This window comes from Dama dama, chromosome 19 (assembly GCF_033118175.1).
Source record: "Dama dama isolate Ldn47 chromosome 19, ASM3311817v1, whole genome shotgun sequence".
Taxonomy (NCBI): domain Eukaryota; kingdom Metazoa; phylum Chordata; class Mammalia; order Artiodactyla; family Cervidae; genus Dama; species Dama dama.
The window spans coordinates 78,825,760-78,843,571 of NC_083699.1; the positions used below are offsets into that span (position 1 = coordinate 78,825,760).

Below are 17,812 nucleotides of genomic sequence, written 5' to 3' on the forward strand. Positions count from 1 at the left end.
TTACTGGAGGACCTTTAAAAGCCAGGAAGGAGCAGTAAACTTGATTTTTGAATAATTTGAAGAATATTTTTGAGTGTTTGCTGGGAAATGAAAAGGGTACTAGGAAGAAGAGCTGCATGGCATTAGTTGTAGTCAGCGTGTCAGTGGTGGGGTGAGGGTGTAGGATGGCAGCAGCAGGCAGGGTAGATTTGAGTATCTACCCTATTTGAGAGCTGAGGAGTTGAGTTTGAAACTTCTATTGATTGTACAGTATGTATTGGCTGGACACCTTTATTTGTTACCCTCCTTCTTCCCAGAGTTTGAGCCAGTTGAGATTTTAATATCGTCAGTGTTAAAGTTTTGCTCTGCATATAGTTCAGCAGTGTGCCCTGGACTATCTATATACCCAGGCTTTCACGTTGAACATGTGTGCTGCTTTTCAGAGAAGTATGGTATGTGTAGGTGGAGTGCTGCTGTTTGAAAACAATCCAGGTATCTAACCTGCTTCCCTGCAAGTTGTGACTCTTTTTTCTTTGTTAAAGGAAAAAAATTGGTGAGAATTAACTTTTCTTTTGTGCCATATAGATGGGTCTTGATGGACTGCAACAGGATTATATCAGAAAAGCCGAATACCCTTTTAGCTCTGAGCAGAAGTGGATGGCTGTTAAGTGTGTGCACCGAACACAACAGGTATCCTTCCATTTATAGAAAACTTACTCTGTATTGTTTAACTAGACTACCATTTTTCATTTATTATGCACCTTTAGATTTAAGCTGTCATAGACCATAACACAGACCAGCTCTGAAATGTGTATCATTCGTAGTAGACTCAGCCCTGGTTGTTTTGTGTTCTCTTTGAATTTATGCACCAGCATGTCAGGTTTGCTACGTGAGCAAACAACTGAAATGAGCTGGAGCCTGGTCTCAGTGTCCTGGAGCTTGTGACATTAGTCTTTTGACACGTTTTTTATTCTTGGTGACAGGTTTCTGCTGACTGACTGTTGTCTGTGTTGTTCTACTGAAGAATGTCTTGTCTTCTAACTGAACAGAACCACATTCTCTTGTGGAAAAGTGGCTGCCAAATGTGTATGATTCATGTTAGTTGGTCCAGCTTACAAACTGGCAAAAGGAAATATACTTATATATCAAAATTCTACTGTATTTCTAGGTGCTTTAGAAATTTTTACACAATATATTGAGTCATGAAATCTACAGTGTATAATCATACCACTTATAGTTGCTATTACCAGCTTGATGTGTAAACTTACTTTGCCCTGAAAAATATATAGTTGCTATTTTTACATTTTCTTTATTAGGAATTAGTAGTTGGTTATGTGTTTCTACCTGTGAGCAAACATTTGAAACCAATTACATCTCTGTAGATGGGAATTAGGGAGAGGATTCCCTCTTACTTACAATAAATAGGAAACATTGGTTTTAAATTGCCCAACACTAAACTTGTGCCAGAAACTGATGATGAGGAGAAGAATAAATTTCTGTTTAGTGTTTAAAGAACTTTTATGAACCTCAGAAAAGGGGGACAATTGGAAACAAAACTATAAAAAATAAAATGCCTGTTACTTTAGGCTTTGTAATCTAAAGCTTTCAAAAATTGCATCAGAGTTGGATAATTTTCAGTTGGTGTCCTTTGTCCATATAATGACAAAATGACAGAAAGAATATGTATATGAGTTTATTTGGAAAGTCTGTTTTTTATATTTTATATATGATCACACACTACTTCAAGGTAATGTGGCCCATGTGAAGTTTTAAGATTTGACTTCAGCAATTTTAAATCTAGACTCACTTGTATATTACATCTTTTCAGTTGGGGGGTAGGAATATGGAGTGGCGGGTAATAAATCTGGAAAAATTGCTTGACTTTTCTTCCTATTTGTTGATGAGTTTTTCCTACAAAACAAAATCAACCAGTGTAACTAACAGAACCCAAATCCAGTGACCTGACGCAGGATCTAGAAGAAGTCAGCCTGGCATAGACAGGAAACACTTACCAATTTAAAAGCTGCCCAGGATCAAGTAGTTTGTCTTTAGAGGACTTTCACTTGAATTCAACAGCCTGCATTTCCCCTTCATGGATCATAGCCTTGTTGTGGTGAAGGGGCTTGCATAACTCAAAGAAGCTATGAGCCATGCTTTGCAGGGCCACCCAAGATGGACAAGTCATAGTGAAGAGTTCTGTCAAACATGGTCCACTGGAGGAAGAAATGGAAACCACTCCAATATTCTTGCTGAAAGAACCCCATGAACAGTATGAAAAGGCAAAAAGATATGACACTGGAAAATGAGCCCCTTCCAGGTGGGAAGGTGTCCAGTATGCTACTGGGGAAAAGCAGAGGACAATTCCAGCTCAGCTATTTAAAATCCTAAAAGATAATGTCATTAAAGTGCTGCACCCAGTATGTCAGCAAATTTGGAAAACTCAGCAGTGGCCACAGGAATGGAAAAGACCACTTTTCTTCCAGTCCCAGATGCCAAAGAATACTCAAACTGCACAATTGTATTCATCTCACACACTAGCAAAGTAGTGCTCAAAATTCTCCAAGCTAGGCTTCAACAGTACATGGACCAAGAACTTCTAGATGTTCAAGCTAGATTTAGAAAAGGCAAAGGAACCAGAGATCAAATTGCCAACATCTGTTGGATCATCGAAAAAGCAAGAGAGTTCCAGAAAAACATCTATGTCTGTTTCATTGACTGCATATGCTAAAGCCTTTGACCATGTGGGTCACAACAAACTGGAAAATTCTGAAAGAGATAGGAATACCAGATCACCTTACTTGCCTCCTGAGAAACCTGTATGCAGGTCAAGGAGAAACAGTTTGAACCAGACACGGAACAATGGACTGGCTCCAAATTGGGAAAGGAGTGCATCAAGGCTATATATTGTCACCCTGCTTATTTAACTTCTGTCCAGGGTACATCATGTGAAATGCCAGGCTGGATGAATCACAAGCTGGAATCAAGATAGTGGGGAGTAGTATCAACAGCCTCAAATATGTAGATGATACCACTCTAATGGCAGAAAGTTAAGAGGAACTAAAGAACCTCTTGATGAGGGTGAAAGAGGAGAGTGAAAAAAACTGTCTTAAAACTCAGCATTCAAAAAAACTAAGATCATGGCATCCGGTCCCATCACTTTAGGGCAAATAGTTGGGGAAAAATGGAAACAGTGACAGATTTTCTTTTCTTAGGCTCCAAAATCACAGGACAGTGGCTGCTGTCCTGAAATTAAAAGACACTTGCTCCTTAGAAGCAAAGTTATGATAAACCTAGACAGCGTATTAAAAAGCAGAGACATCACTTTGCCTGCAAAGTTCTGTATAGTCAGAGCTATGGTTTTTCCAGTAGTCATTTACTGCTGTGAAAGTAGAACCATAAAGAAGTCTGAGTGCTAAAGAATTGATGCTTTTGAATTGTAGTGTTAGAGAATATGTTTGAGAGTCCCTTGAACTGTAAAGAGGTCCAACCAGTCAATCCTGAAGGAAATAAACTCTGAATATTCATTAGAAGGACTGATACTGAAGCTGAAGTTCCAGTGCTTTTGGCCATGTGGTGTAAAGAGCAGACTCGTTGAAAAAGACCCTGATGCTGGGAAAGATTGAAGGCAAATGGAGAAGAAGGTGACAGACATTGGGATGGTTACATAGCATTACTGACTCAGTGGCCATGAATTTGAACAAACTCTGGGAGACAGTGAAGGACAGGGAAACCTGGCATGCTGTAGTCCAAAGGGTCACAGAGAGTCGGACACGACTTAGTGACTGAACAACAATCAATCTGTATTTATCTCTGATCTCTCCCTGGAACCTACCAAAATGACAACCAGTGAATAAAAGATAAGACTTTCCTATACTTCCTCTTTTATTAGTTTATGTTTTAAAGGTGGGGCCTAAAATACAGAGCTAAAAACAGGAGATCAGGTTGAAGTTCTTCATAAAGAGTCTTTAGAAATGTTCCACGTAACTTTTCTATTTTTTGAGGCCAAACCAGAAATCTTATCCAGGGCACAAGCATAGAAGGCAGAATTAAGCTTTAAGACTAAACACAGGATGATTAAGGGAAAGTTGTTGTCCCGGCTACTAACTCTACTTTCTCAGAATGCCTGCAGGGGCAGGTCTCCCCATATCCTCCTCTGTGTCAGAAAATGGAAGAGTTTCAGAGAAGCTGACTGGTTCTGGGGAGATGCCTACAGTGTGGAGTGGTCCTGCGTACGCTCTTCGTTCACCGGAAGAGCTTCCCTGCTCCTGGCCTTCATCTCATCACCACTGTGAGGGCCATCAGTTGATAAACCCTGCAGTACCCACGGAGTTTCTAGACCTTTATTTGCTTTGGTCTTGAATGTAAACAGACAGACAGGGGTTGTGAGAGCCTTGGGGAGAGTCTTCAGTATAAAAGATGCAGACCAAGCCAACAGAGAAAGGGATCTCAGAGAGACAAAGTGCTAGGTTTTAAAGAAGATTTTCAGAGACCATGAAAAATGACAACAAAATACTTTAAATAGATTGTTTTTCAAATAAAGTCACGGAGTCTGTCAGAAAGCAGAGAAGTCAAAGAGGTGGACAATATAAAAGATAAGGTGTGAAAATCAGAAAATAGATGTAGGAGTTCCAGCATCTACATAATAGTGGTGACAGAAAATGACAAGTTTAACAAATAACAGGAGATTTTCTAGAGGAAGAACTTCAGCTTCTAGAATAAAATTGCCCACTGGCTGCTTTGCACAGTGAGTGGGTTACAGGGGCCGGGGTGATGAAGTAAACACACCGAAGCCTCTGATTGAAGTGATCTGAGGCACTGAGGGAGAATTCTAAACAATCTCAGAGGTGGTTAGGGTAGGGAGGAAGGGCAAGGGTGGGGGCGGGGGGAGGTTATACACGAAGATTAGGAATTAAGTGGCTGCTTACGCTTTCCAGATGCAACTCTGCACACTGGAAGGTGATAGAGCCTTCAACTGAGAGGAAGTCTCTTCCCAGCTGAACTTACATATGTGGGGGTAAAATAAAAATGTTTTCACACAAGTCTCAAAATGCATAGCCCACATACCTTTTCTTAGAGCAATATTGATGGATAAGTTATTCCAAGGTAAGAGTATACTCTAAGGAAAAGGGAGACTTAGAACCCAGTGAGTTCTGACCAGTGGAGGGGTGGAGGGAAGCTCCAGGATGCCAGCCAGTTGTGTAGCAAGCCTGGAAATCAGCTAGAAAAGAAAAGGCGGGAGGTCCTCAGACATTATAAAGGAGGAGTAATAGCTTACTTGCTCATTGGATCATGTGCAGAATACGTTGAGAGGTGCTTTATAATATGACGTGGAAGAGCTTGGAATTAATTAGTAATAAGTATAAAGGAAACTAAGCAAATAAAAAAAGAGGCAATTATTAACTGTATGAAAGACAAAACTTGAACAGGAAGAAATGTATTTGGCTTATATAGGCCATGGAAAGAACATGATACCTTTCTGCCACCTCTGCTGCATCTGCTTACCTGGGGACCAGGGAGATGGATGCTCCTCTTAGTGTGAGCTCACACTGTTGTACCAGGGACAGAGGAGGGCCACATTATGCACTGGTTCATAAATCACCACTTGGAAGAGACACAAGTACTGCTTATGTTTATTGGCCAAAGCAAATCACATCTGACTTCAGAGTGGTACCGAGGGGCAAGGATATACATTTCTGCCACGTGCCTCTAAGGAGAGCTGAGACATTTGTGAACTCTTCTAGTGGCCACTTGGCTCAGCAGTGAGGAGTTAGAAAGTGACCAGAACACTGGTGACTCTTGTTCTGCGTGTATTAGAACAATGGAGAGAGAAGGAATAGGGAGTGGGGGTGGCCAGACTATCACCTGTCACAGCAGACAGTATAAAATTGACAAGTAGAAAAGTAGCTGTAAAAATGTAATTAAAAACACGACAATAAGTACCAAGGAAAACAACCAGAAGAGTTAAAATTGGTTTTCCTTTGTGAAGCATAGGACTGGAGGTGAGGAGGTTGGGCAGGGGACTGCGGGTTTTCATTGTAAGTTTTTGAATGTTACTTAGCCAGGATAAAAAGTCTGCTAATACCCACAATTGCAAGCTGGTGGTGAGCATTAAATGGAGTCACATATATGCATATAACAGCATTGTAGAAAGCCTGAACCATTGCTTGTGGGCTGATGTTAAACCTCTTTCCTTTTCCTATTATGTCAGGAGCTCAGATGTCAGAGTGTGGAGCTGAGTGTAGATGTGCCTTCAGTATGGAGGTTGAAGGGGTGGAGTAGATGCTGTGTTCTAAAAAGGATGCAGAAAGCTCTCTTGTGAACTTTTAATCATCAGAGTTCAAGTGCTATTCAAAGCCTTAGGCTTGAGTTACTTCTTTGTGTATTATGGGAATCCATGCTGCTTGTTTTTGACCCCAATGGCTGATATATATGAATTAAAACTAACTTGAATTTATTTGCTCTGTTTTTTCTTAGGACAGACCAGAGATTTGTTTTATGAAGGGTGCTTATGAACAGGTGATTAAGTATTGTACTACATATCACAGCAAAGGGCAGACCTTGGCACTCACCCAGCAGCAGAGAGATCTGTACCAGCAGGAGAAGGCCCAGATGGGCTCTGCAGGGCTCAGAGGTAAGGCCATGTCAGCACAGTCACCTCGGTGGAGAGGTAGTGCTGCTAATTGCAGATGAATTCGCGCTTCACATCTGAGCTGCCCAGCTCTATCCAGGCTTTGTAGAGCCCTGCCATTTCTGAAATGCTAGGTTTTAGTTGATTAATTGGCCCCCAGAACATAGAAAGTTGGAAACATAGCTAAATATGAAGCTTCTGGTTCTTAGAGATCTGCAGTGGTCTCTGAGCAGCTGACAAATTTTATTTTAGACAAAGTTTATCTTGTGAGAAGGGTAATGAGTGGAAGTAAAATGATGTTACTCCTTCCTTATGTCATCACTTGGTCTTGTTTATTAATCTGAAATTCTCTCCTAAATATTAAGAGACTTAAGTCTCTAATTCTTTAAACTGAGATAGTTGCTGACTCCTTCCCGCCTGTCACCAGAGAGGAAAGAGGCGTCCAGACTTGGCTTTGTGAAATGCTGCTGACTGGACAGTGATAGGGAGAGGTGGTCAGCTGGGCACACACACATCAGCATGGGTAGGGTTGGGGTCAGGGGTCAGGGCCATACCTGGTCTTTACGTTCTGGTTTGTGGGGAATATGCGCCCATGGGCGCGTGAACACATACATGCATGTACTTCGATAGTCTTTCTCAAGGAAATTAGAAGAGTTGGCTTCCTTAATTTTTTTATTGTTTACAAAATGAAAGTCAAGCACCACAATTCTGGGAGCAGGAAACAAGTATGTAAAGACTATTATTATTCATGGTTCACTTAAGCAAGGTGAACCATAGATTTACAGGACTTCTGTTCTTATAATGTAGGTTTAGAAAGATATTCTTGTGGATTCCTTTGAGGGCAGTGTTTTGTTATTCTTAATAGCTCACAGCTAGAGGGTTTTGAGTTGACTTGCATTTATGATTCTTTAAAGTATGATACGTGCTCCCTGTTTTCCTTAATTTTTTTAACAGAAGCATCACACTTTTTTTCTTTTTTTTTGGCCTAGTTCTCTTAATCTGAAAGACTGTGGAGCTTTGAGTATGTGTGGTTTGGTGTGGTAACTTTGTGAAATAGACCAGACATGGTGTGGAGCACATCTTTGTTTCACAGGCTCTGGGAAACATTCTGGTCATCTATCCCTTGCTTCACATCTCTTCCTCTTCTTATGCTCCATTTTCCTCCCCCTGCTGAAATTGCCATGATGAAGAGTAAAGAATAAATGAATAAAGATTTTAAGTTTAACTTGATATGAACTTATCTTGTACCTTATAAAACCTAAGTTTCTTAAAATACATGTTGTTAATTTTAAAATTGGAATATGTTTTGTTTTTATGTTTTAAATATAAAGGAGGGAGTTGGGGATCCTCCACATGAAAAGGTGTATATGCCTTTGTCCCATACAGTAGCACTAGATCTTCATTTATGCTAAAGAAGCAAACAAATAAATACAAAATATTGACCTCTGGGCTGATACCACCCGTCCACTGAGGGTGCCAGGAGCTGGTGTCCTTTGCTTAGAATTTGCTGACACGTGGGTTGATACTCACTTCCCCCTTCTATTGCCATCTTCCCCGTGTGACCCAACACAGGGACTGTCCTGTGGCTCATTCCCTCCAGAGTGAAAGCTTTTGGGTGGGGCTCATGTCTCCGTAGATTTTGTGTCATTTGCCTCTAACCATGGTTTTCCAAATATATCTTATCCTTCATACCTTCTGCTTGAGTAAGAATGGATACTTCCTGTGGTCTCTCTGGGGCTTTTCAGTTACTGCCGAGATACATATGTTTAGTTTGTGCGCTTTGTGTGTGTGTGTGTGTGTGTGTGTGTGTGTGTGTGTTTGGTAAGTTGTTCAGTCTTTTAGTATAATATCCCAGATGTAGACACATCCCTCTGGCTCATAAGGTAGCTACTGCCAAAGTTCTGGAATTCTGAGAATAAGCCAAATGATATTTGGAAATGTCATTTCCAGATTTCCAAATGGATATTTGTCCTGTATCTTAAGTTCCTAAGGATGATAGGAAACTAACTATAAAGGGTGGTATGGTGGTATTATTTATGTAGTTTTAAGAGAACCAAAGGTACAAATAAGAAATACCTATTAATATTATAGAAAGAATGAAAGAATATAAACTCTTGTTGGTATTAGTGTTTTTGTAATTACTTTACAGATTAACTGTACCTCTCAGAGTTTGTTGTGTACAAAATTGTTATATGTTGTCTAATTAATATAGTCTTCTAGAACTTAAAGCTATTGAATTATTCTGGAGGCCTGTAAGATGGAAAGATGAAGATACAATAGTAGAAATCACCTTCAAAGATGTCTGTTTCAAATTGACTTTAAAGGTCAACAAACTTATAGTTTTCCAAATAATTAATTGTATTTTCTTAAGAGTCAATAGTTTCTACTGAAAGGAGCTGCAAGTTTTGCTATGTGAAAACATTCCTATTTGCTCCTCTCCTGCTTTCTCTACTAAACAGTTCTGTAGTCTTACTCCTTTTAATTTTTAATAAGTTAAAGCAAACCCATATCAAGAACCATTAAACTGTAGTATCTTCACATGTCATAATTTTTGATTTTTAAAATTTCTGTTATTACTGCAATGACATTCTAGTCCTAAGTGATTTATCTGAGTGAGAAGTGTTATGGCCTCCAGATTTTGTAAAGTAAATTCTAATGTTTTTGTGATTCACATTTTCTTTATGGATTTTATTTCCCAAGTTCTTGCTTTGGCTTCTGGTCCTGAATTGGGACAACTGACGTTCCTTGGTCTGGTGGGAATCATTGATCCTCCTAGAACTGGTGTGAAAGAAGCTGTTACAACACTCATTGCCTCGGGAGTGTCAATAAAAATGATTACTGGAGACTCACAGGAGACTGCAGTTGCCATCGGTATAACTAGGCTGCTTCCTTTGCTTTTGTTGGTTTTTCTTACATTACTGCAGTGCATAGTGGAACATTAAATCATGAAGTGTGTTTACAAAATATTGAACTGTACAGTTAAAACTGATGCTTTTGTTTGCTCATACTCTATAAAATTGTGGGCAAAATTTTATTTTAGTTAAAAAGATAATACTTTTAGTTGAAGATAACTAAAGCATTGTGAAATCACATTATTATATTCATAAAAGGATAGTTGATTATTTTTAGTCTCATAGTCCACTATGCTGATGCATTAGATCATGAATGTGAAAGAATGCATGAAATTATATTTAGTCTTTCTTTCAACTTAAATATAATTTTCTAAACGCAGACTTTGTACCTAACTTGAAAGAAAATAGCTTGTGTCTGTATTTCCATCGTCTGATTGCATACATGCCTATGTTATTTGAATGCCATTTGAGATTACTTTACCAAATATAAGGGAAAAAAATGGACAGGGAAGTTAATCTTCCAGAACCTGTAAACTATAATTCATTACTGATAAATTTAAAATGTGCTAAAGGTCATTAATTCTTACTAATATGGAAAGAGACTGAGACAAGAATTTCACACTTTAAGAAGAATACATTACTGAAAACAACATTGTTGGGAAGATTATTTCTAGAGAAATTTCTCAATGTTTATTTTCATTTACATAAAACTACATGATACCTCATGGGATTCCCAGGTGGCGCAGTGGTAAAGAATCTGCCTGTCATTGCAGGAGAGCTGGGTTCCATCCCTGGGTTGGAAAGAGCACCTGGAGGAGGAAATGGCAACCCACCCCAGTATTCTTGCCAGGAAAATCCCATGGACAGAGCAGCCTGGTGGACCTGTCTGTGAGGTCACAAAGAGTTGGATATGACTGAGTGACTGCGCAGACATGCACATAATACCTCAGATGAGCCACCATCTTGCCTGGTTTTTAGTTAAAAAGCACTCTTGATCTTCATTAAAATTGAGCTCCTAAATAGAACCCATATGTCCTTGTTTAAATTCTTAGGTATGGTACCTAAGTTTAAATTCTTAGGGTTGAATTGAGAAAACTCTTTATTCTTGAATTTAAGCAAAAATAATCAAACAGAAAACTCAAGACTTTTTACTGATTCAGTTTGATCTGTTTTACCATAGTCTGTCTTGTAATCCCTTGGTATAAGGATGTTTTATACTTTAAAGAGAAAGTGAGTTAATAACATCATTAAGTGAGCATTATGTTGACTACCCTATCAAATAAAAGCAGTTTGGTTAATTATGTTTTCTTTCCCATTTCACTTTAGCTAGTCGTCTGGGATTATATTCCAAAACCTCCCAGTCAGTCTCAGGAGAAGAAATAGATGCAATGGATGTCCAGCAACTTTCACAAATAGTGCCAAAGGTAGGCGTAAACCAGAGCCTTTCAGACTAAGGCTTTATCGTAGGCATTACCTCTTCTGCTGCAGTGTTAATGAAGCTATTCATTTGAAAACAGTTGGGACATGGCCACCACATTTGTTGGTCTAAATCATGAGGCAAAATCTTATCATTGAGATCTGTCTTATTGTTGAGAGTGTCTTTGAGGTGATCATTATGAATATCAGTGCAAATTTGTTAACTTCAGCAAGAGCTAAGTTTCCTCTGAGAAAGATACTGTGGAAAATTAACAGTGGTGCTTGTATTTATAAAGTACAGCATGGAGACAGATCATTACTTTATACTTCTTATCCTTGTGTTCTGTCTTAATTGAATGCGGGTATGATTTTTTTTTTTTAAAGAGCTGTCATTTGCATACAGTAAACTTTTTCCTTGTTAATGTATAGCCCTTAAATTTTGATGGATGCCTGTGGTCCTTGTAACTACCACACAGGCTCCTCCCATCCCAGATCCTCTTGTGGTCAGCTCCTCCCTCTGCTTCCAGTACTTGGCAACCATTGATTTTGTTTTCTGTCCCTGTAGTTTTGCCTTTTCAGAGTGCTGAAAATGGAATCATATAGCATGAGGCCTTTAAATCTGGTTTTTTTGATTTAGCATAATGCATTTTTAATTGCTGAGTAGGATTCCACTGCACTGAGTGTATGTTACTGATGAACCAGTTTAAAGACATTTGGATTATTTTCCATTTTTGCTGATGATGGTTAAAACTACTAAAAACATTTGTATATAAGCTTTGAAAGAAAATAAATATTCATTTCTCTTAGATAAATACATGAGAGTAATTGCTGGGTCATATGGTTAACGTATGTTTAATTTTGTAAGAAAATGCCAGATTGTTTTACTCGGTGGCTTTATTGTTTTGCATTCCCATCAGCAGTGTTTGATAAGTGGTTACCAGCACATGGCATTGTTAGTTTCCCCATGCCCATTCTGATAGGTATATCATGATGTCTTATTGTGGTTTCAGTTTGCATTTCCCTCACAACTAATGATTTTGTGTACCTTTTCATATGCTTATTTGCCATTCGTATATTTTCTTTAATGAACTGTCTAACCATCCTATTTTTAAAAAATGTTTTATTTTTGGATTTTGGAAGTTATTTTGTGGATAAAAGTGGATATATTGTGGATAAAAGTCTTTTATCAGATATTTGATTGGAAAAAAGCTTTTCCCATTATGGTTTATCTTTTTAGTCTATTACCATTTTACTTTAAAAAACAGTAGTTTTCAATTTTGGTGAAATCTAGTTTATCATTTTTTTCTTTTATGGATCATGCTTTTGATGTGTTATCTAAGGACTCTTTCTAATCCAAGGTCACAAAGATTTTTTTCCTATTTTTTGAAATAAAAGTCTCATACTTTTAGGTTTTATACTGATGTTTCTGATCCATTTTGAATTATTTTTGTCTGTGAGAAGTGGGTTAAGGTTCATTTTTTTAATGTATGGGTATTTAGTCATTTTAGTTCCATTTGTTGAAAAGAGTCCTTTTTTCGTTGAAATGCCTTTTTAGAGCATCTGGGAGCAGTATGGATGTGTGTGTCCTCTCCTGATAGTTTTTCCCTACATTTATTTCTAAAAGGGTAAATCCTATATTAAGTTTCCTGAGGAGATTGAGACAGAATGTACATTAGCAAATGTATATGAAATCTGTGGTTAATTTAACATTTTCCCATTAGGTCTTTGTTTAGCCTTTTCCCAGAGATGCTAACAAGTAGTGACATCAGACAGACTGGAAGTTTCATTTTATTTGCTTTCTTCAGTTCACTGTCTGGCTCTCTGATAAAAATGCTAATGAACTCTGAAAACCAACCTAAAGACAGTTAGAAAAGGAAGAAAGGCAATTAGAGAAGTAAGTTATAAATTGCATTATTAGCCTAACAAATTACATCATTGGTCGTTTCCAAATAAGAGTTTTTTTGCATCAGTTGTGGCAGATGCGCTGATGTTATTCCAAAGAGAGAAGCTCATTGAATTGCTTAAAGTCATCCTATTCGATAAATACCAGAGCTTCTTTCAGGTTTATCATGTCTTTTGAAAACCCAGGTTTCTTCAAATACTATCAATGAATTACTTCAGTCGTTTCAGCTGAGCTGAGCTGGCTTCTCCCCCTGACCCTCCATGCCATCAACCCTACTTGGTCTTTTTTCCTATTTTTATTGTGTGTTCATGTAACTCTTAAATCTTGGCCTTGGGCTTTTACTTTAGAGCAATTTGAAGAGCTTTTCATTTATTAGTGTTAGAAGCAAAACAAAACTTCTTTGTAAATTGCCAGCTCAGTGAGGTTTTACTACATGTACTAAAATCATATTAATTGATTCTTTTCCTTTTTAAAAGGTTTTTTGGCGCTCCTCTTCCCATAATTCAGTCACACATTCCCAATCCCTTAACATTTCTCTGTCCTTTTTGACCTAGGACAATTAAAAAATAGTGTGGAAACTGAGTTTCCATATGGGAATTCTCCATGTTTTCTTATTTATGATTTCCTGAGTGTGTTTGTTGTTGGTAAAAATAGACATTCTCTTTTCTCGTTTGTTTTTTATAGCACTGCCTCCATTTGTATTTTTACTAATTAACCAGATCCCTATAATAAAATCCCAGTTCGTGTACTATTTAATTTTTGGTACGTTGTTTCAACACATCAGGTATTTTTAAATCTACACTGGAAGATTTGGGGACCTTTGGGAGATTATTTTAATGTCAAGAATAATGTTTCTTTCATTAGCCTTTCCTATTTTTATTTACCTACTTTCTTCTCTTTATAACTTCATTTCTGTTAATGTTGATCAAAAGAACTGTGAGTATGGACCACAAATATGACGCTGAAAAGACAGATCCATAAGAAGAGAAAAACCCTTTTGTGGGTTCCTTTGAAAGTACACAGCCTTTCTCCATTTCCCTCTACAGCATTCCCCGAACTCTCTGCTGACTCTCTTTCCTGCTGTCCTTGTACGGGTCCACTGTGCTCATTCTGATTCGCCCTTCCTGCTCCTATACCAAGTGATTATATTCTGTGCTTCTCTTGGATCAGTATATTCACCCCCTTTTAGGTAGAGAAACAGACATAAAGGTTAAAAAGATTATAATAGAGGAATTTCAGTTATACCCCAATTCAATCCTAGCTCTGTGATAAAATGAAGTAGTTCAGTTTTTACTCACTTCTCGTTGTTTTTTAATACCTAATATCTTCAGGCCATAATTTTGTGTCACTAAATTTCAATATTGTTATTCAACCAAAAAGATTGATGTGCTAATCTTGGTGCTTTAAGGAGACTTTACTCTGTGCAGCATTTATATTCCATCTAAGTCTTCAGCTTTGTATTGGAGATCTGCTTAGTCTCAAAGAAGCTGCTTTTGTCTTTGAGCTGCCATCAAAACTTTGAAATGCTGAAATATCTATATCAAGCAATAGGTGTACTGGATGCATGCCAAAGTAATTTGTGACTATACAAAAGAAGTATGTTTTCAGCCCAACAGTTGATCTGTTATCCTTACTGCCATTGTTAGTGATAACCTGTAATGGCTGTGAAGAGGTGATTTGAATGTTTTGAATGATTTGCCCTGAAACAAAGACAAATTTTTACTCTATATGACCTGTTTGTAATTAGTAATTAGCCTTTTATTTAAAAATCCTATAAAATCTGTAGTCTTTGCTAAATGCTTTTGTACTCCGTGCTGTGTGCTACATGATTAAATTTCTGCAGTAATGTAGAGTTTTCACTTAGAAGGTAACTGGTACATTTTAAATACATATGCAGCTGAGTGCTTTTTATTTTATTAAAAAATTGTTTCTAATTGAAGTGTAGTTGATTTGCAGTTTGTGTTAGTTTCGGTGTACAGCAGAGGGATTCATTCTATACGTTTGTGTGTGTGTGTGTGTGTGTGTGTGTAAGGTTCTTTTCCCTCACAGGTTATTAGGAAATAACTGAGTATAGTTCCCTGTGCTGTAGAAGTAGGTCCTTGTTTATCTATTTTGTATATAGCAGTGTGTATTTGTTAATCCCAAATTCCTAATTTACTCTCCTCCCCTTTTCCAGGTGGCGCTAGTGGTACAGAACTCACCTGCCAATGCAGGAGACACAAGAAATGCGGGTTTGATCCCTGGGTCGGGACGATCCACTGGAGGAGGAAATGGCAACCCACTCCAGTACTCTTGCCTGGAAAATCCCATGGACAGAGGAGCCTGGTGGGCTACAGTCCGTGGGGTCACAAAGAGTCAGACACGACTGAGCACACACACAGCAGCACCCTTCCCCTTTGGTACAAGTTTATTTTTTATGCTGTTGGGTCTGTTTCTGTTTTGCATATAAGTTCTTTTTATATAAGTTCATTTGTATCATTTTTTATTTTAGATTTCACATGTAAGCAATATAAAGTGATACTTGTCTTTGTCTAGCTTAGTTCACTTAGTAGATCATCTCTAGGTCCATCCATTTTGCTGCAGATGGCATTATTTCATTCATTTTTACGACTGAGTGAGTATTCCTTTGTGTGTGTGTGTGTGTGTGAATATATATATATACATATATATATATATGCGCACTCACTCATGTTTGACTCTTTGCAACCTCATGGACTGTAGCCCGCCAGGCTCCTCTGTCCATGGGATTTTATAGGTGAGAATACTGGAGTGGGTTGCTGTTCACTTCTCTAGGTATCTTCCCGATCTAGGGATCAAACATGTGTCTCTTGCATTGGCAGGTGGATTCTTTACCACTACACCACCTGGGAAGCCATGTGTGTGTGTGTGTGTGTGTGTGTGTACCCCAAGTGGCACATATTTATATATACTATATCTTCTTTATCCATTCACCTATGGGAAGCCGTGTGTGTGTGTGTGTGTGTGTGTGTGTGTGTGTGTGTGTGTGTGTGTGTGTGTGTACCCCAAGTGGCACATATTTATATATACTATATCTTCTTTATCCATTCACCTATTGATGGACATTTAGGCTGATTCCATATTTTGGCTATTATTAATAGTGCTGTAGTGAATATTAGGGTACAGTTGCCCAGGAGTGGGGTTAAAGGATCATATGTTAGCTCTGTTTTGGTTTTTTAGGGAACTTTCATACTGTTCTCCATAGTGGCTGTATCAGTTTACATTCCCACCAACAGTGTAAGGAAGGTTCCCTTTTTTCCCACAGCTTTCCCATCATTTATTATTTGTAGACCTTTTAGTGATGGACATTCTGACTGGTGTGAGGTGATATCTCATGGTAGTTTTTATTTGCATTTTTCTAATAATTAGCAGTGTTGAGCATCTTTTCATGTGCTTTTTGACCATCTGTGTGTATAGTACTTTTTAAAGACACACTAAAGAATTTCCAAGTGGATTTTGAACCTTTTTAAAGGAAGAATGCTTTCCACCTATATTATGTGATTCATGGTACCTAGAGGACATAAGGGTAATCAATAATGTGATAGTATAGTTAACCCCTGAGAAAGTTTTAGACCTTTATTAAAATTCAGAGAGAACCTGGGAATTGTCTTTATTGGTGATCCTAAGATTCAGTCACTTACTCATTTCACACCTGTTTATTGAGCACTGGAGGTACAAGGCCAAATTTCTGCCTCATGGAGCTTTTAGTCTTAAGAGAAGTAGATGTATATATTACATTGGTGGTGGAAATTGTCGAAGCTTTCTCATGACTCTGTTGCTTTGAAGGAGGAAATGAGGTTGTCAACTGAGAGTGAGGCTAGGAAAGAGATACATTGGAAGCATGAGGAGAGAAAGCTAGCGTGGACCTGTTCTCTGGGAGAATAGGAAAGAGAATGGTGAGTCCCGCAGGTGTTAAAGTCACCTGGCTTGGGTGTGTTGGAAAGAGTGATGGGAATGCAGTGGTTAAAAATCCACTTGTGAACCATGGCAGGTAGTCCCCAGAGCAGCATTGGCCACAGGTAAGATTTGTGACTAAAGAAGGGAATGGAAGACACCTACCCCTCTCCTCTCCTCATAGTGCTGTTGGGGAGGACTGGGGAACTGCCCGTGTCTCGTGGATAAGCAAGTTAGAGCAGTGTGGGAGGGAGTGGGGGTACAGGTGATTTGTGGATGACTAGCTGGGGCACAGTTGGGAGCATTTTAGGAGACCAGGAGGTGGCATGAGGAAAAGGGATTAAATATGTTCTTTGGAGAGAGAAGACCATGTAAGCAAGTGGAAACACGAAGGAAGATGACCTAATGAATCAAACCAAGTAGAAGAGCATAAGCAGTGACTTCATACTGTTTAACAGAAAAGAGGGGTCAACAGACATTGAGAAGCAGCTGTTCTTTAAATCTCATGAAGACAGAACAAAGGGAAAAGGCTGTTTTAGTTGACTGTCAGTGTTGAGGAAACATGCAAGAGAGCTTTTCCTTTCTCTGTTTCTGCAATGTTTCAAGAATAAGGCTATTTTCTTTTCAGAGCTTAAACATGGTTGGGATAAACTGGGTGAGTTGTTTAGATTGTGTATTTCCTTTAGTACTTAAAAGTTTGAAATGGCCCTGTCGAATGAGTGTCCTAACAAGTGTATGGCATTTTCTTGAGTTTGATCTCTATGGCAAAACAGACAGTTCAAATTGGTAATTTAAAAAATATTCTTAGTTTTACGTACATAGGTTATTCTGATAATTCTTAATGTTGAAGATTTTTAGTGTATCTTATGTTTTAATAGGTTGCAGTGTTCTACAGAGCTAGCCCAAGGCACAAGATGAAAATTATCAAGGTGGGTCTTTAAGAATCACATTGTTTCATCTCTGTATCCCAAATGCTTCTGTCTGTATGCATTACTACTGGGAGTATTCTTAGAGCACTAAAGTCAGAAGTGTTGTGAAGCAAAACAGGTGCTTTTTAAAGCCTGAGATGGAAACAGGAACAGAATTTCCTTAGCAAAGGAAGATGTAGAAGAAAACTTTAAG

The 17,812-nt window shown here is 38.3% G+C and overlaps 1 protein-coding gene across 4 annotated transcripts in view; it reads left to right on the forward strand.

Moving 5' to 3' along the window:
- The window catches only part of ATP2C1 (ATPase secretory pathway Ca2+ transporting 1), a 151,561-nt gene that overhangs the window by 124,222 nt on the left and 9,527 nt on the right, over nt 1-17,812 (forward strand). For all 4 annotated transcript variants that reach the window (XM_061167571.1, XM_061167572.1, XM_061167574.1 and 1 more), the window contains 5 exons: nt 565-669; nt 6,454-6,610; nt 9,308-9,478; nt 10,786-10,883; nt 17,569-17,619. In XM_061167571.1, the coding sequence (XP_061023554.1) occupies nt 565-669; nt 6,454-6,610; nt 9,308-9,478; nt 10,786-10,883; nt 17,569-17,619 (582 nt within the window). The remainder of the gene's footprint in view (nt 1-564; nt 670-6,453; nt 6,611-9,307; nt 9,479-10,785; nt 10,884-17,568; nt 17,620-17,812) is intronic.